This window comes from Ostrea edulis, chromosome 3 (assembly GCF_947568905.1).
Source record: "Ostrea edulis chromosome 3, xbOstEdul1.1, whole genome shotgun sequence".
In the NCBI taxonomy this organism is placed as follows: domain Eukaryota; kingdom Metazoa; phylum Mollusca; class Bivalvia; order Ostreida; family Ostreidae; genus Ostrea; species Ostrea edulis.
Genome location: NC_079166.1, coordinates 53,927,900 through 53,948,737, shown reverse-complemented (window position 1 = coordinate 53,948,737; position 20,838 = coordinate 53,927,900). Strand labels below are relative to the sequence as shown.

Here is a 20,838-nt window from a genome sequence, read left to right as displayed (position 1 = left end):
GTAGTGTTTATTTTAAATTGTTATTAATTAAAACTGCAGTTTTGAAGAACATTATATTACATGCATAAAGACCAAGCTAAATACCACATTGAATCTGTGATACTGGAGTATTTGGGAACAAAATGGCTTGTGTTATATGTCAGAAAAAAATTTCATTTGTAGTCTTTTCATCAATAAATTGCCCTTTGCATGATTCATACAAAGACAATGAGCTTGGCATCATGGCAAACTACTGTATGTGTCTCTATCCATTCATTATCATACAAATAAGAAGTCATAGATCTTCCATCAGATTCAATTGCCCAAATTTTAGGTATGCTAATGGAAGTATACATACATATGGTTAAAATAAGATACCTTATTTGTGTCATAAACAAACAAAAAAAATAAACAAAAACCCAGGCAGTTGTGGCTTAAATTTACATTATAACTGATATATACCCCGGTATATTGGTATGATTGGAAATTAGTACATTTTTATTGTAAATTTCATTTCGGAGATAAGAATTATGTGTATGCAAGCTCTGCCCGGCACCCCAAATGACATTTGATAGTGTATTACATAAAATAAGACATATTTTATTTACATTTCAAAATGGTAAATTTATCATCTTAGCAAATAGCAAAAACATGTAACGAAACAAAAAACGAGATTGAACCAGGTGTTTCACCATTTGCAAATGTAATGCATATAATGGGCAGGCGCGTAGCTAGCCCTGTTTGGAAGTGCAAGCCCATACAAGCGAGGGGTCGGGGGACCGACCCAGGCGTCCAGGGCAGAGTCCTCAAGGGGATTTTAGCAAATCAGGGCCCCCCAAAATGCATTTAAAAAGCTTTTTTTTAACAAAATATATTTAATAATTGACCACATTTTTTGTTTAGCATGATCTTAAAAATCATTTTCAAAAATGCATCCCGTGCCCAATCTCAATATGACACGCCATGCGACGGCGTAATATAAATTAAATTGCAGAATGTATCACAGACGCTGGCGATGACCATCAATTTAGTTGGCATCATAATACCATCTCCCAGCATCTGTAAGTTTACTTTCAATTTTAAGCCACCGTGTACGTCGTGCCTTCAAAATAGTTGCAGTTTCACACTTTTCTTTCTCTCACTGACACAATTTTTTTTTTGGTCACTGAATAATGTGCAAGCCCGGGCTTACGAGCTTACATGGCATCTACGCGCCTGTTGGGTGACTCCCCATAGTAGACGATCGCAGATTTTACATTGGAATACTAGGAATTTTTTTTAATTTATTGTTTGCAAGAACTGCAAGGGTACAATTTGCCATTAGAATGCATGCATCCTTATGCAGAAGAGATTCAAGCTTCTCTACACCGTAACCCATGTGTCCAGGTGTGCAATGTTTCACATAGAAATATACATCCAATACAGAGAAATTATTTAAGATATAAGAACCATAAGGTGTAGTTTGTATATATAATGTATAGATTAAAACATGTTTCCACGATGACCCATGGATTCTGGTATATAATGGTACATTTTTTCCCAATTTGATATACAGTATATTGGGGTTTTTCGCTCTCGAATTTACGCGAATAGATTTTTTTTTTTTGGAAAAGCTGCATAAAATTGATTCCCATTAGTTTAGTACTGATAAAAAAGAATAAAGTAGACTTGACGAGGAAGCGGTCTCGTGTACAATTTTTTCACAATAGAATAAGTACCAACCTCAACATTTCTTGTTTAGTATCGATGGTAATAATTGTTCAATTAATTTTAAGCTTAACAACTTCTACTAGCATTAAACAATGACTTCCCACGGGTTTCTATACCAGGACGTGATAAAGTCCTAAGTTAGGAGCACGATATCTGTGATCTCTGACTTGTCCTTAGATCTCTTTATTACAACTAATCCACATGAATGCCAACCTATGTAGTGCAGATTGAAGTTTGTACAAACTATTGTTGTACATGAAAAATTGTAGCAATTCTGGTGAGCGATGTGGCCTATAGACCTCATATCGTGAATAAAAGCAATATTAATATTGAATTTAATTTAATCAAGTTACCGGTAATTAAATGTGTAAATGTTTGTCTAATTCAGCAATGTATCTTAATATTGTACTTCCTAACATCTACAAAGTTTAAGCATACTAATAATTATGTATTTAGAATGACTAGTGTTAAGATTTCGTTGAATTCAGTGCTTCACCGCCTCGTTGGAAGGGTTATCCAGGCGTATTGTATTGGTTTAGCCGTGACGTTGTGTTTTGCTGTTGTATTGTGAGTAATCATATGAGCTGGTGTCGAGTTAATGGCGACCACTGGTTTGGCAGTTGGAACAGGAGTCGTTACGGGTTGTGTTGTTGATTGCTGGACTGTAGTACTGGTTGTTGATTGCTCGACTGTAGTACTGGTTGTTGATTGCTCGACTGTAGTACTGGTTGGGGCTTGGGTAAACACCGGGTTTTGTGTAGTAGCAGGGGCATTTGTGGCCATTTGATTTGATAGGCTTCCCTTACAATTTTGTGAACAATGTTGCAAGTGTTCTTTGCAAAAGTGATTGTCCGCTTTCAGAAGACACCGACCAAATATTGTACCACAGTTAGCCTCACAATTTGCAAATATATTGACTGAATGTAGAATGTCATCGGTAAGGAAAGCTCTGCTAGGGGGCCAGACGTGGGCCATCAGAAACGAGAAGAAGAGCACGGACCACATAGCCATCTGAAAAAGTAGATAATCAATTACAAAGGAATAGAAATACAAAAACTAGACAATTTTTATGATAGTCGAGACAAAATAGAAAGAGATACATTGGATACTCCAAACAATTGTTATAGAATTTTGTAAAACTGTTTTATTAATGTTTTAATATGGCTAAACACCCATATTTATTACAAACTTTCCTTAGAAAACCACTTGAAATTTTTGCATTATTTGCAAAAATTTACTAAATAGAATTCAATTGAAAACATTTTTTAATATTTGATGTCTTTTCATTTGTGCCAGAAATTTAATGCACATATCAAGATGTATTGATTATTCTGTTCGGCAAGTGCCATAAATTCATCCCCACCCCCTCATTGTATGATTGCTCAAGAACATGCATTATCTTCAAAACGGATGAGATCCTCACCCTTATACCATATATATTCTTGCTGAATATATCAAGATGCATTGAATATTCTGTTGGGCAAGTGCCCTGGGGGTCATCCTATTTCATAATTGTTGAAATATATTCAAAACAATTGAGGTCCGGATCCCTAAACCATATTCCTGCTGCAAATATCGATATGTATTGAGTATTCTGATGGGCAAGTTTCCCGAGGTCAACCCAATCCCCACCATTTTTTGATTGTTGAAATGTCTTTAAAATGGTTGAGATTCAAACCCTTAAAGCAAAGATATTCTTGTTGGACATGATACAATGCAATGAGCACTAGGATTTGTTCGTCGTTTTCCCAACCCATTTACCTCTCAAGGTAAAAAAATAATTGCACATCTGAAGGACACCACCAATCACGTCCCAAAAGATGATTTGGTTACTGCATAAAATGTAAGAGGAGTGTTGAGAACCAGGGATTTTTTGTCGAAAATAAACGACGTTTTTGACCCCTATTTAACACCCAAAATAGAAATGGGAAAAAAATCCAACAACAAACAAACAAAAACTTACTGCACACCTACAGGACAAAATCAATCATCTTCAAAAAGATGATTTGGCTACTTCGTAAATTGTAATAGGAGTTCTGGCAACCAGGTATTTAATTTTGTTTTAAAGAAAAGTCGTCGTTTTTCGACCCCCATTTGGACCCCAAGGTGCGAAAAATCCGAAACCTTGTTGCACATGCAGGACACCACCAATTATCTTCCAAAAAATAATTTGACTATTGCGCTGAGGAGAATGTGGTTTTTTAAAAAAACCCATCTACTGTTGTTGAAGAATGCTGCATCATTGTTAGTGGCTTAACTGATGGGGTAAGGGCATTGTTGTTCATTTTACTGTTGTAGTAGTAGTAGGGCATCAATGACAATTTGTAAGGCAATAGTGAGAATGCTCTAGATATTAATGGGAAGCGAGGTCACATTCAACTTGATATGTATAAAGAAAAAGGGGATCTGTCTGAAAAGATTGAATTCAGTCTGATAAAGCATGGACCGGGTTCAAACGGTCATTCAAGAGGAAACCTTTAACAGTTCTCACACTACAGACAGAAGAGGAATGTAGAGGAACATTGAACTTGTTGTTGTCTTCAATTGCAAATATCACCGATAAAAGTTATTTTCAGAATAAAAGAAATAGAGAATAAAGACTCTCTGTGAGCATTTGAAAAGGATCATGAAATTTACAATTTTGATAGAGGCTTTCCTGTTCTACATCACTATGCATTTAGTTTTTCTAACAGATGTGCAGTTGTAGAAAAGAATATTTCTGAATATTGGTCAATATATCGCCCTTTAGACCCCAGAGGTGCAGAGGTCCTGAAATTTACAACTTATGTTACCATTGTCACAAAGTTGTTTCATACTAAATAAAAAAAAAAATAAAAAAATGGAATGGCAGTTTTCAAGCAGTTAAAAATGTTCAATTGTTAATTCAGTTAATCACTGACTATTTTGGCACCCTGATACCAAAGACCCTGCCCCTGGGATTATGAAATTTACTATTTTGGTAAAGGACTATCTGCTCATTCTAAATATCCATTTTGTTTCAATTTAGAATCAGTAGCATTAAAGAAGAATTAAAAAAAAGTTTTACAAATAAACATTTTACAAGTATATATCAAGTTTGGCCCTGCCCTGGAATCAGAACCTCTATCCGGGGATAATGAAATTTACGATTGTGGTAGATGTCTTTCTGCACATTTAGGTTTTCTTACATATGTGCAGTTGTAGAGAAGATTTTTGAAACTTGGTAAATTTTTCTCCTATTCCTAAGGCCCCCGGGATGCAGGACTCCTGAAATTTACAATTTATGTCTTTCTACTAAATTTGGAAAGATAAAGAAAGAGTTAAACATATTCAGTTGTTAACGATTAATCACTGACCATTTTGATCCCACCCTGATACCAAAACGCCTACCCCTGTGATAATGAAATTTACAATTTTGGTAAAAGACTCTATCTGCTCTTTCTAAAAATCCATTTAGTTTCAAATTAGTATCAATAGCACTAAAGAAGATGTTATTTAAATGTTTTACACATAAACACTATATACCAAGTTTGGTCCCGCCCTGGAGTCAGAACCTCTACCCCGAGGATCATGAAATTTATGATTTTGGTGGAGGCCTTCCTGCTCTACATTACTATGCATTTAGTTTTTCTCATAGATGTTTGGTTGTAGGAAAGATTTTTTAAAAAATGGTAAATTTTCTAAAAAAATGTTTTGATCCTGTCCTAAGGGTGCAAGAGTCCTGCAATTTTTGATTTATGTCCCCCTTGTCCCAAAGATGCTTCATACCAAATTTCAAAAGAATTGGAGTGGTAGTTATCAAGAAGACAATGCACGACGGACACTGACCAATTGCAGTAGGTGACCTGCATTTACTCAGGCCAAAAAAAAAAAAAAAAAAAAAAATAAAAATAAATGTTGGTTTCCACTTTAACCTAAAAAATTTTAAAGGTCGGTAGGTACATATGTAGGTAGTGTTTACTCTCTCTCCATTTTATAAGGTTGAATTATTTTTTAATGATTTAGTTTACTACTATGCATAAAATATAGTGATTATCTAGTAATCAAATATAAGTCATAAGATGAATCAAAACATTTCTTCCACTGTACTGTAAACAAAAAGTGTTTAACCGTGTTTTGGAATCTGTCTAGTATTAGTACATAATAGATAACTTTAAAATAAGTCAATGAATATACTCTTGTTGTAGTGATAACATTCGCAAAATCTGTGAGAATGGGAAAAAAAAAGTGTTAGGGTCGGCAGAATTTTTTAGGGTCGGTCGGGAAAGTTTAGAACAGCATATTTTTTGGGGGGCCTCAGGGACCCCCCCCCCCCCCAAAAAAAAAAAAAACAACAACAAAAAACTCGGCTCTAAGGAACTTAATCATGAGGAAATGTCCATTTAAAGATAACCAATTTCATAATTATAATTTGTTTGTTCACAAAGAAATTACACCTTTAGAAGACCGTAGTTAACAAACGTATATCATTTGACAGGCACTCGGCGTTTTAAATATCTATAATAAAAAAATTGTCACGTGAATGTTTACAGGAAGATAAAAAAATTTATTATAGATATTTAAAACGTCGAGTGCCTGTGTATTAATTAGATAAACACATACAACTATTCTCTATAAGTAAGGTTTACTGAGGGTTTATTCTGACTTGGAGACGTTATACAGTAGACTTGTTTGAATGAATATTACATGTAATCAATCTTGGGAGAGATCCTTATTTTTGTACCAACTACTGAGCCATCATTACTACTGCAGATAAAACGTTCTGAAACAAGGGTGCGGGTACTTTCGGGGTTGTTTTATTTATTGCTTACTCTGTACACATATGTTAAATTGACAGAACAGCGGCGGTGGCCTGGTCTGCTCGAGACCAGTTTCGAATGGTTGAACAAAGAGGGCTCTGCCTGTGCAGTTTTCTCTGACAGGAGGCAGGAACAACAGGACTCTAATTTTCATTGTGAAATAACACACAAAGCAATACAGATGAATATTTAGTACATGCACCGTGTATGCACATACCATTAAGATATTCAGCACTGGTAGATTGAAATCAATATTCAAAATAGAATGCTTTTTTTGTAGCAATTGTTGAAGTTGTAATTGTGTAATGAGGTGTACAGATGTAATGGTTGACCTACTTGTGTGTAATTGCTATGTGGATTACCAGTACTATGTTACTACGTTTTGACCGGTAGAATAATCTTATCATTTCTAGATGATTTTCTCCTGTTTGATATTTCTCCTTTCATAGCAAGACGACACGAGCAGAAATTAGTTTCTATTCTTGAATTCGACGTACATTGTATAATTGACTTAAAATTTTGCTCATCTGCACTGAGACACACTCGCTTTTCTAAAACAGCCAAAATAGTATATAAAATACATATCCATATATCAGGCAGGTAAAACTTTATTCTGGTAACGCTAATATTACCCTACTCGTTTTAGCTCCCCGATACCTCTGTGCAGGTAACGCTTATAATACTCTACTCGTTTTGGCTCCCCGATACCTCTGTGCCGGTAACGCTAAATAATACTCTACTTGTTTTGGCTCCGGATGTACGGATCCAATGGGAACATTGTTCGACCTTCTCCATGAAGTCGAGAAATAAAGAGGTTTTTCTTCTCGAATTGACGGAAAAGACCAAAAAAATTTCTGATTGTACCGAGCCTCGATAACAAGTGCATTTATTTAGGAATTAGCAATGTTTTATTCATGTCTACAGAATCAAATAAGATGTTCTTTATAATTTGTGAAAGACAGCTTTTAGCGTTATTGATGATAAACGATTACACTTCGTGGTCTTTGGTGATCAGGTCTTCCAACAGTCTGTTGGAATTCCCATGGGCACGAATTGTGCTTCTTTCTTAGCTGACCTGTTTTTATATTCATATGAAGCAGAATTTATTCAAAAACTTCTACGTGAGAAGAAAAAATCCCTTGCTGTGGCCTTCAATTCGACATTTAGATGTATCGACGACGTTTTATCTATTAACAACATTAACTTTCATTCATATGTCGATTTGATATATTCCTGCGAGCTCGAAATAAAAGACACCAGAGTCGTCCACTTCTGCTTCATACTTAGGCATTTTATTGAAAGTAGATATTAAGGTCATACTAACAACTCAACTTTATGACAAACGGTATGATTTCAGCTTCTCCATCGTCAACTTCCCATATTTATGTAGCAATATTCCATTATCACCTGCAGAAAAAGCTCTTGCGTATAGAATCAGTTGAGAGAAAACACCATATGCAGGTGATAATGGAATATTACTGCATAAATATGGGAAGTTGACGATGGAGAAGCTGAAATCATACCGTTTGTCATAAAGTTGAGTTTTTGAATAAATTATGCGTCATAAGAATATAAAACAGGTCAGCTAAAAGGAACACAATTTGTTCCCATGGAGTTCCAACAGATTCAACAGATTGTTGGAAAACATGATCACCAACAACTACGAAGATATTGTAAATGAGGATCTCCAGCATATTTCTTATTTCATCTTCAGAGTGCGTGGAATGATAGTGGTGTTTAACAAAGTAATTTTTTGATGACTGATCACCAGATATGAACATTTCAGTTCAATTTTAATTCAGAAATTTTGAAAGACTTCTCAAAACTACAAAAACATTTGTTTATTAACGATTCTACTTTTACCAGTATGATTTCTTCCATAACTATAAAGCTAACAAGAAAAATAACCTCATTTGCATTGCGGGCAACTCTCCGGTAGGGTGACAAACTCGCCATGGACGCATATGACGAAAAGTGTGTGTATGCCAGAAGCTGAAATTCAGATAATTTTATATTCCTATGAAGCAGAGGTTACTCAAAAATCTGCACATGAGAAGAAAACATTTCTTGCTGTCAACTTGACATTTATAGATATACTGACAACGTTTATTAACAATAATCATTTCCATTCATGCCAATTCAATATATCAAAATAAAAGACACAATTAACAGAGTTCTCCAAATCTGCGTCGTACTTAGATATTTTATTGAAAATAAATATTAAAGGCAAACCAAGAACTCAATTTGATGGCAAACAGGATGATTTCAGCTTCTCCACCGTCAGCTTCCCATACCTATGTAGCAATATTCCATTATCACCTGCATATGTAGTTTATATCTACTGATTTAAAACGAGAGGGTTTGTTCTGCATATGATCAGTTTTTAAATCGAGACAGGCTACTGACAACCGAGGTGACATTACAGGAGTTTCAACAGTCTCTTTTAAAGTCAGTATTTTGAAAATCCAATGGTCCTCATAATGATATCATTTGCCAATACAACCTATCATTGGGTCAAATGCTGTTTGGGGTGCTTCATACCGCCATTGTACCGTCAGTTCTTGGCATACTGATTTTGACTTTGGTTTACTCCGTTTACCTGATCAAGATATAGGGCTAACGACGGGTGTGAATGGTCAATAGGGAATGTTGACTCCTCGTAGACTCCTGGTGCCACCGCTGGTATATCCAGGGGCCCGTGTTTGCTCACAACTCTCTATTTTGTATTCTTTATAGGAGTTATATGTATGGAATTGATCACTGGTCGTTATTTTTACCTTCTATGTGTTGCCTTCGTGTTTAAAATTGACAGGTACATCTTTTTCAAGTTCAATCTATCGAGACGTATACTTTGTAACACAATACGTTATAAGATGGCGATTTGAATGTTTTGTGAAATTAGCTAGATCTATCGATTTGCTTGTCTTATCATCGTGCATATACATGTAGCTCAGTGAATAAAGTATCGAGTTAGAGACCCACAGATCCTGCGTTTAAATCTACTAGTCTTTTGTTCATATGCATTAGAATACATTTTTGAAAATCCTGTTTTTAAAATCCAAAACAGCATATTTTCTGCCTTTTTTGACATAACCTGTATGTGTTTAGACATTATATTATTCATAATTTATTTAGTGCTGATTATGGTGTGTAAAACGCTGCTATATTCGATAATCTTACGATGTATGTTCAATATCTTGCGATGTATGTAAAAAGTTCGATATATTGTGATGTATGTTCAATATCTTGTGATGTATATTTGATAATTTTGTGATGTTTGTTCAATATATGTTCAATATCTTGTATTGCTATACCTCATAATAAAGAATCACTAGTAAAACAGAATCTGATTGGCCGAGAAGGTCACGTGACTGTCGTGTTTGCCTTGCAACAAAACATCTAGTCTAGGTCACCTACACGTTTGTCAATGCAGTGTTCTACGAGACAAACGTCTAGGAGCATTCTACGATAAACATTTATACTCCATAACGAGGCTTATCCGAATTCTGATAAAGCAGCTGATTGGTTGATGCATAACGATGACGGACGCAGTCGAACAGAAGATCGAATTCTCGCTGAAACCTTTACAGAAAGAGTGTTTACTTAAATTAGCAAATAGGTCAGACGTGTTGGCAGTATTACCAACAGGCTATGGGAAATCGCTATTGTGTACGATTCTACCGCAATTAATGTTTGAAGAAGACCTGCATAGTAATACTAGTTCTCGTGAAGTCAGCATAATTCTGGTCATATCGTCACTGGTTTCTCTAGTGAAGGACCAAGTTTCGAACTTGCAAAAACACAACATTTGCTTTCTTTAGAACAAGCGACACATAAACTGACACATGAAACAACAGCTGTGCTCTTTGTTTTCTTCGGTGTCACCATTTTCGTTTTTCGATTGCGCCCCCTCGCGGTGTAATATTTTTAAATAGAACGCTCCAAGGCGTTTGAGTGGGAAGTCAAACGGCTTGCGTGACCTAGGCTACAAAACATCGTGTTCCACCCCTTCGGATATCTCTTGTTTCACTTTCCAGTTAAATGAACAAACCCGAGTGTTCCGAATGACGCAGGCAACAACAAACACACAGCCTCGTGCATTTCCATATATTTAACGTCAAGGTAAACGAAGTTTATTGTGACGTCACAATAAGTTCGAGTCATTGTACTTTGATAGTTCGTAAGGTACAAAATATGCGGGTCTCTGATATACATTTAAATCGCTTGGTTTTGGTTGGTAGAAAAAGCAAGCAAGTAAATCAGCATCCATGGAGAATGGAAATACAAAAACTGGTTTTCATAATACTGTAATTCGTTGTTTGTACCTCCTAATCAATACGTTGACAGCGCGGTGTTACTGTTAAGATTAAATGTACATGGGAGATACATAGCTCAATTCTTTGTCATGTAAACAAGGCTCGTGCCATGATTTTGTTTACATATAGGCTAGATATACCATTAAAAGTTTGTTTAAAGCAGAGTGTTCAATTTACAAGTTAATTCTGAACATAATTTAAAAGTTTCTAGTGTTTAGCACATCTCATTTTGTTTTAAACAGGATATTTTCTATAAAGCAACCTATACGTAAACAAAAACAAAGCACGAGCCTTTTTTTAACATAACAAAGAATTGTGGGTGCCGTATCTCGCTTGTAACTCAAAAACTGATATTCAAATTTTGGTTGAGCATTAGGAAAACCTTAGTAAGCATTGTATACAATAACAAGAGGTCCACGGGCCACATCGCTCACCTGAGATTTTCAAGAATTTTACATATATATTCGCATGTAAAACTTTGATCTCCTATTGTGGCCCCAACCTACTTCCAGGGCGCATAGTTTTACCAAACTTGAATCTGCACTATGTCAGGAATCTCCCATGTAAATTTCAGCTCTTCTAACCCAGTGGTTCTTGAAAAGAATATTTTTAAATGACCCCACCCTCTTTTTGCAATTTTTAGCTCTCATGAGCCAAAGGCTCAAAGAACTAATGCTATGGCCATTTGTGCGGTGTGCGGTGTGCGTAAACTTTTTAGAAAAAGGGCTATAACTCAAGAACCCCTTGGCCAATTTTTTTTCAAATTTGTTACAGGGTATCATTGGCCCAAGGGCTTTCATACATACTAAATAGAGGGATGTGACCCTTTAACAAGGGGAGATAATCAGGAAAATACAAACAAAAGTAGTGGTTGCTAAAAAATCTTCTTCTCAAGAACCACTGGGCAGATTATCACCAAATTTACACATAAGGATGAGGATACGTTGTAGATTAAAAATTGTTCAAGGCATTACCCTGGGGCAAAGGGCGTGGTCTCAAGGTCACGTCAAAGTTGACCTAAATTTATATTTCCTTAAATCTTTGATATTTTAGTCATTATAAGGACTAGGATCATCAAATTTTGACAGTTGATGCATCTTAGGACCTTGTGTCAAGTTGTCTCAAAAGTAGGTCACGGTGACCTACTTTTTGAATTTTGCAGGTATTTATTTTAAAATTAATTTTGATGCATATCTTGGACACTTTGAAGCCTATGATCATCAAAACTTGTCAGTTGGTGGATCATGGGACCTTGAAATGCGTTAACAGAAAAATAGGTCACCGTGACCTACTTTCTGAATTTATGGCTCATCATTTATAGATATATTTTAAGTTGTTATTTCAAATACCGAGAGGTTTAGAATCATCAAATCTTGTAAGTTGATGGATCTTGAGGCCTTGAAACATATTTATAAAAAAGTAGGTCACAGTGACCTACTTTATGAATTTTGCAGATATTCAAATTTCACATTTTCAATTTTAGATGCATATTTTGGGCACTGTAAAACCTAGCATCATCAAACTTTGTCAGTTGATGCGTCTTCAGTCTTCGGTTTGTGTCGACCAAAAAGTAGGTCACCGTGACCTACTTTTGGTATTTGACAGCTAAATTACTATATTTCAGACACTATTTGACCTACAATCATCAAACTTTGTCAGTTGATGCATCTTGAGTCTTCGGAGTGTATCGACCAAAAAGTAGGTCACCGTGACCTACTTTTGGCATTTTACAGTTATATTTATATATTTCAGTCACTAATTGACCTACAATCATCAAACTTTGACAGTTGATGCATCTTGAGTCTACGGAGTGTGTCGACCAAAAGTAGGTCACCTTGACCTACTTTTGGAATTTGACGGCTATATTTATATATTTCAGATACTATTTGACCTACAGTCATCAAACTTTGTCAGTTGATGGGTCTTGCATGTTCGAAGGGTTTCGACCAAAAAGTAGGTCACCTTGACCTACTTTTGGAATTGGACGGCTATATTTATATATTTCAGATACTATTTGACCTACAGTCATCAAACTTTGTCAGTTGATGGGTCTTGCATGTTCGAAGGGTTTCGACCAAAAAGTAGGTCACCTTGACCTACTTTTGGAATTGGACGGCTATATTTATATATTTCAGATACTATTTGACCTACAGTCATCAAACTTTGTCAGTTGTTGGGTCTTGCATGTTCGAAGGGTTTCGACCAAAAAGTAGGTAAACTTGACCTACTTTTGGAATTGGACGGCTATATTTATATATTTCAGATACTATTTGACCTACAGTCATCAAACTTTGTCAGTTGATGCGTCTTGCATGTTCAAAGGGTGTCGACCAAAAAGTAGGTCACCTTGACCTACTTTTGGAATTGGATGGCTATATTTATATATTTCAGATACTATTTGACCTACAGTCATCAAACTTTGTCAGTTGATGCGTCTTGCATGTTCAAAGGGTGTCGACCAAAAAGTAGGTCACCTTGACCTACTTTTGGAATTGGATGGCTATATTTATATAATTCAGATATTATTTGACCTACAGTCATCAAACTTTGTCAGTTGTTGGGTCTTGCATGTTTGAAGGGTGTTGACGAAAAAGTAGGTCACCTTGACCTACTTTTGGAATTTGACGGCTATATTTATATATTTCAGATACTATTTGACCTACAGTCATCAAACTTTGTCAGTTGATGGGTCTTGCATGTTCGGAGTTCGCTGACCAAAAAGTAGGTCACCATGACCTACGATTGGAATTTGACAGCTATATTTCAATATTCAGATACTAATCGGCTTAAAATCATCAAACTTTGTCAGTTGATATTTCTTGGGTTCTCAAAATGTGTAAACCAAAAAGTAGGTCATATTGACCTACTTTTTTGAATTCTTAGGATTTAACTAAAGATTTAGAATACTAAGAGGCTAAGAATAGAAATGGTGGGGTTGTACAATTTATCAGAAGAGCGATTCTAGGTCCTTGGGCCTCTTGTTGGATTATCTCCTCTTTGTAGGGGACATGGCCCTTCATTTGAACAAATTTGAATCTTCTTTACCCAAGGACACTTTGTGCCAAGTTTGGTTGAAATTTTTCAAAATGATTATTAAACTCGGATAATTGTAGTTCAGAGCTAGATTTTCCAGTATGTTTACGAAATAAACTGTAAAATGCCCTAGGATTGTTCCTTTTATGGTATCCACTCTGTCTAATTCAAAACGTATATACTCCCTCTTGGCTTTCTGCACGTGTAATTTATAGTTATGCTTCGAAGTAATGAGTAAGTGTATATTCCATACAGCGAAACATATTTGAATTAAAAGTAAGAACATTATTCATGTATATGTTTAGTAATTCAATGGACTTGATGTCAAACCATGGTATACTGCTACAAGTCGAAAATACTTTCGTTTTACAAACATTATTACATATGGTTTCGTAAAAGTACAATTTGGGCTTAACTATCATTTAAACTCTTCGTAAATTTAACGACACAATTATTCATACCTTTCTGAGACAAGTCATTTAACATTAGTGAAAACAAATATTTGACACGATAAGATTGACTTATATCAGATTTAACATCTTTATACACATCACTATTTTATTTCTGGTATTTACAAAATATTAACATTATCATCATAATTTTTCTTGCGTGAGGCACCAAAAGTTATGTACAACAAAATCCTCCATAAAATCAAAACAATCAGAGGAAACAATAACATAATCATCTACACTTGTACCCAACTGGATAAAAAATGTAAATCTACCGGACTTATTGTCTTCCTTGCGACCACTGCATATTCGAACACATGTCGAATAACACAATTAAATAAATTTTCTTCCAAAATATTTACAGTTACATCGTGTGATTTTCTAACCGGCACAGTGAAAACTTCAATTCATAATTAATGTCATAATATACAAAATCAAATGTCAGTCCAACTGTAGAGTTGAAATCAAAAGCGATAATTACATTACCTTTAGTTTTATAAAATGACACATCGTCTGTAAGTATATCAATAAGGTCAACATCGTTCACCTGGTAAAATACATTGTTTTCATGGGAGATGTAAACAAAACTTCGTTGTCTTCACCTTTCATCTTTGTTCGAATCGTATCCACAGAATAGAATCATGTAGAATATGCAATTTCCGAGTTGCCTAATAGTTCTTCCCCTTTGTTGAATTCTTACGCAGAGTGAGACGCAAAATGTATTTTCGTGCACATGCGGTGGGTACAGGTGTTTATCGTTGTCTTCATATATTGCTGAAAGGATGATTACCAGACATCATGCAACTACCCAAACTGCTGGGACACACAATTTTAGTAAGTTTATGAGTATTTATTAATGAAATAGCTCAAACAAAAATCGATAATCACCATCTTTCTTTGATTAAAGTATCACTCGTAAAGAAGAGGAAATAAAAAATAGATTTCATATTTGATTTAATGGCCTAATTCAAACAAATATTATTCTTGATATGGTCAGTTTAATGTATACCAATGGCTGGTATAACAAAATGTACGCTTTCATAACTTTTTATCCTTATTTACATAGCCAGCCTATAATATATGTATACATCGTGTACCCACCCAAGCGTTCAACAGAACACGAAACGTACCTCCATCACAGAAGAGCTGATATCTCGGAAGTTGCGTATTCTTTCGACTCTTCAAAACTACTTAACTCTTTTTAAAAAAGTCATCCCCTTGCAACTCTTTCTAGGTATGCATAAGTGATTATTTTCATTGAAGATTATACTATTATCGATATCTACATGTACATCATTTTGAAGTCAACATGCACCAAGGAACACAATATCAAAATATGAAATACAAGAAACAAAATCACGGTTAGTAATTTTGTCATACCATGACCATTAATGTTCCATGAACACACACGAAGTTTATCATTGACAAATTCTAATCCCGGCCAGCAGGTATCCGTGGACAGCACAACACATTAATCAATATAAAGCTGTTATAAACCAGTCGAACGTGGTGACCTTCGCTCTTTTCTTTCATGATACGCATCAGCGCTTTTCTTTCTGCCACTATCTCTGGTTGAAATTGTTCATTTATATAAAAGTTACTTCCGCGTAGATTTCTGGATACGCTTTTAACTGCCTTTCGGTTTCTAAAATGAATTTTGCGACATTTACCTTTGGAGAAGAACGCCCCTAAATCCTGTGTGCCTTATCGAACGTTATGTCATTTACAACACATGCATCCAATTCTAGATCATTTTCAAAAATTTTTGTAAACTATTTTCTGTTTGAATCGGGTCCTCACTTCTGGAATATTTGAAAACAATAAATTGTCTCATAGGCTACGATTTCAAATCAATAATATCATTCCTCACTGTTCGATATTCCTTTTCCAGGTCTTTGACCTGGAAATCTGATTCCCCCCATTCCAAATTCAACACGGTCTGTTCACTCCCGAAGATTCTCCATAATCTCTTTTAACGCGCTCCCTCATTTCACCCCTCATTTTCATGATTTTAATTTCGAATTTTTTCATTTCATTTTCAACTTTGATGATTTTTTGTGACCGAGTTGATTAGTATCTAGATTCACAATTTTGGTTTCAAAGGGTTTGACTACTTGTATAAATTCACTGAACCATGGGTCGAATTTGATGGTGGAGGGATGAATAGTCTTTACTACTAGAAGAAGCCAGTTTTGGGATTGTTGACATGCCATGATTGATGAATGAATGAAATTATCTGCTAATAACTTATCTGAGTCTTTACCTACGGATGTAGAGGTATACGTTTCGGTATTGTGTAAATATTTAACAATGTCGCCATATAACACTGAGTTAATGGCGCAAGAGTAGCGCTCACTTCCGCACTATCTGCACCGCTATTGTTCCTCTTAGATCCAAATTTTGAAGATTTCCCATTTGTTTTCCTGTTTTCCATGTGCATGCCACTAAACTTCTCATCCATCTCGTGCTTATCACACAAGTGTTTTACAATGGCCATAATCCGATATAATTTAGAATAAATTGCCCTGACTTAGAATATAACACGCTCTCTATTCCGCCATATTTAATTGAATAATGGACTTCACATCGATGTTCTGAAATATGACCTACTTTATAACTGGCTTCTGATTTAGTCACATTCCCAACAGTTCGTTCATAGCAAAATCCACTTATTCGTGCGTTGTCAATAATTTTTACAGTATATATCAGCACAAACATTGGATGGGCTCCATGTACATTAATCTGGTTACATTGATCATGTTAGGCATTCTGGTTCCGAATAGCAATTTTTTAAATGTAAGATATTGTCTTTAGATTTATGAAGTATTTTAAGCATGACAGTTTCGTCTACCGAAAAATATAGATCCCAAAATCATCCACAGAATCAAATCAAGTAGAATAATATACCTGGCAACCACATCAACATTGATATTCATTTATATATCCATCAGTGGAAACATATTTATAAAGATCGCATATTTCCGAAAACATTGACACGCAACAGAGAGAGAGAGAGAGAGAGAGCGAAGTAAACACCTCTTGTGTCAGGTGTCCGTGTTTGTGTCAACCCGATGTTGAAAGACTAAAATGTAAACATTTGGTCATTACAAGAAAAAGAATCTATAACCTTTTTGGAATGATATCTTTAACACTTTGCAAATATTTTTCCTGATTTCCATATCCCCAAACAAACATCTGAACTCTTGTTGCTCTTAGAAATGATCGAACTGTACGTAGTCTTTCGGTGACATTTGTTTTTGACCCTTTAATTAGATTGTACACATTGTATCCTAGTACGCCTACATCAAGTAAAATTGACAAGGGAGGTATGACGACATCTATCATGGTGACCGTTCGTGCAATAACTCGTACAATAACAGTTGGCAATATGCCAAGCATGCGCAGCGTTCCCGTTCCCGTTTGAACTGCTGTTGCACTGTTATCGGCAATATATTGAGTCCCATATTTTTCCATTTCCTTTTCGAGATCTGACAAAGACTTTTCCAAACACCTTGACCTCTCACGGTAGTTCATTTGATATCTTTCCAACTTTAAAATTGCATCCCTATTCAAAACGAACTCTGTAACATTTGATCCTACGACACCAAGACCACCAAGAGAGCCTACGACACCCCCAGCAATTACTAAACCAAGAGACACCCCAGCAGTGAATGGAGCCGTAGCAACTCCAGCAATGGCCAAAGCGGAACCAACGATTCCCACAGACGAGCCCACAATATTTGAAATGTTCACATTGCGTCTTCGTCCTTCTAATTTGTCGATGATTTGGCCGCATAGAATTTCAAGTGCCATACTACATCTCAACCAGTTATCCAAGTCCAGTTTGCTGATTGATAGCTTGTTTCTTACTTTGTTCATTTCGAAAAATATTCTGAAATCTACAAAAAATATTGAAATGAATCATCACTTCCTCTAAACTTAATTCTGTATAAGCGGTACAGGGTTAATATCGCCCCGTCCCACTTCTACACTCACAAATGATGTCACCTGTTTAAAATTCGCCCTGACACATGTACAGTTGTGTTAAACAAGAGATAAAAGAGAAAACGGTTTCACTCAGTCTTACATTTGTCCTATGACGGGCGAAAACAAAACCTGGGCGAATATGTCCTGATATACAGTAAAATCATGTGGGTGACAAACATACATATATATGATAAGAATGTGTATTACAAGTTTCTCCTTCACAGCTGTTAATATTTTCACGAGAAGCGTCTTAAACTGAAGCATAATTTAAAAGAATTTCATCTATTGAAAAAGCAGTTGGAGTATAAGTAAGACTATACCAAATGTGGAATTAATGCAAAGTTCGTTTGAAATACAGTGGTAATAATGAGCCTTACAAACAAAGACAATGTTGTTACTACATGTAGCTTTGTCAGGTGGTACAAAAACATATTCTCATGTAACCTATTTAACTTCTGGTTTACTAAACACAGAAAGATAAATGGTATGTACTTTTGTTTTGATGTGTTTGATTTGATATTCCTCTGATAATTTTAATCAATTCTGACAAGGTATGAAGTTTTTTCCCATATGTATCCCATCTTTAGCCCATCTTCTGGCATAATCTTCAACATATGAAGTTCTGTTGCCAATTCAAAGACCGGGATTTCCTGAATTTAGGATATTTTACAATAAGTGAATTAATTATTTAAAAATTAATTGATTGATTAAAAAAAAGGCAAAATGACAAAACAATTCGGAATTTTAAACCTTGATAACTTAAACTTTATAATCGGCGCGTGCGCATTAGGAAGAGAGAGGAGCGGATCTCGAACGTAACAAACCATCCTAATGTATGTTTACATTATGATAGATATAATTGTGTTCAGAGCTAGAAATGAAAATTAATCTCATGCTATTACATATGTGGGTCTATAATTGCACATCTTCCAAAATGTTACTGACGGTTGTTATATGAAAAAAAATATACCAGACACTTCTGAAGATAGAATTACACGATGTTTCCTGTAACTACTAAATACATATACCGAAACAAGCACAGTGACGTGATCATCCTTTAACACATTTTGGAGCAATGGTATTTAAAGTACTTGGAAAGAAACGCGTTATGAATACAAAACATGTTTTCCTCATTCTATCTCGGTCATATTGTCACTGCCAGTCAGGAGTTTGGGAGTCCCTATCCCTGTTCTCACTCCATAACGTTATACATGAAAGTTAAAGATAACGAACAGTGATCAATCTCATCAATCCCATAAGCAATACAAAATAGATAGCTGGACCAACAAGGATCCCTGGACACACCAGAGGTGGGATCAGATGTCTAGGAGGAGTAGGCATCCCCTGACAACCGGTCAAACTGGCCGTGAGCCCTATATCTTGATAAGGTAAACGGAGTTATCTGTAGTCAAAATCAGTGTGCGACGAACGGTCTAACAATCGGTATGAAACATGTCAGACAGCCTTTGACCCAATGCGAGGTTGTATTGGCAAACTAGATCGTTATAACGACCATAGAATTTGCGAAAAGCTGACTTTAAACTAGACTGTTGAAACCCCTGTACCATCAACTTCTTTGTCAGTAGCTTGCCTCGATTAATAAACTGACTATACGTAGAACAAGCTCTTGCGTATCGAATCATTTGAGATATATAAACACCATATGCAGGTTATAATGGAATATCGCTACATATATATGGGAAGTTGACGATGGAGAAGCTGAAATAATTCCGTTTGTCATAAAGTTGAGTTGTTAGTTTGCCGTTAATATCTACTTTCAATAAAATAACTAAGTATGAGGCAGAAGTGGACGACTCTGTGGCGTCTTTTATTTCGAGTTCTAAGGGATATATGAGTTAAAGTTTTTATTGTTAATAGATAAAACGTCGATGTATCTAAATGTCGCATTGAGGGCCACAGCAAGAGATTTTTTCTTCTCATATATAAGTTTTTGAAGAAATTCTGCTTCATATGAATATAGACAAAGCAGTACAATTCGTGCCCATGGGAATTCCAACAGACTGTTGGAAGACCTGATCATCAAAAACCACAAAGATATTGTCAATGAGGAACTCTAGCATATTTCTTATTTCATCTTCAGAGTACTTGTGCATGGAATCAGAGTGGTGTTGAAGAAATCAATGTTTTGGATGTCTGATCACTAGATATAAATACTTCCGTTTTCCATTTTTGTTAAAGAAGCAACTGTCTATGATGTCAAAAAGTTTAGTCTTTAATTCATCGTGAGGAATGGTCGTGTAAAATGTTGAAAAGTCACACGTTTTGATGTTGATTTGAGAAAAGCTTTGCGATTTCAAGTTTACTAAAAGGTCTTAGATTTTTTGAGAATCCACATTTGATTTACACCACTTCTGGCATATGTAAGGCTTTAACTACTGATTTTGACGACAGATTACTTTGTTTACCTGATCAAGATAGAGGACTCACGGCGGATGATCCCGGTAAACAGTGGATGCTCACTCCTCCTGGGCATGTGATCCCAACTCGGGTCTGTTAGGGGATCCGTATTTGTCGTAATTCTTTACGAGATTTATGTGATTGATCACTGTTTGTTTTCTTCACTTT

At 35.6% G+C, this 20,838-nt stretch overlaps 1 protein-coding gene across 6 annotated transcripts in view; it reads right to left on the bottom strand.

Moving 5' to 3' along the window:
- Positions 1 to 14,101: 14,101 nt before the first annotated feature.
- The window catches only part of LOC125675678 (uncharacterized), a 38,749-nt gene continuing 32,012 nt past the window's right edge, over positions 14,102 to 20,838 (bottom strand). For 5 of the 6 annotated variants that reach the window (XM_056158141.1, XM_048913458.2, XM_048913462.2 and 2 more), the window contains one exon: positions 14,102 to 18,164. In XM_056158141.1, coding sequence (XP_056014116.1) covers positions 17,386 to 18,164 — 779 coding nt within the window. In that variant the 3' untranslated portion in view covers positions 14,102 to 17,385. The remainder of the gene's footprint in view (positions 18,165 to 20,838) is intronic. The other variant, XM_048913463.2, reaches the window with a different exon arrangement.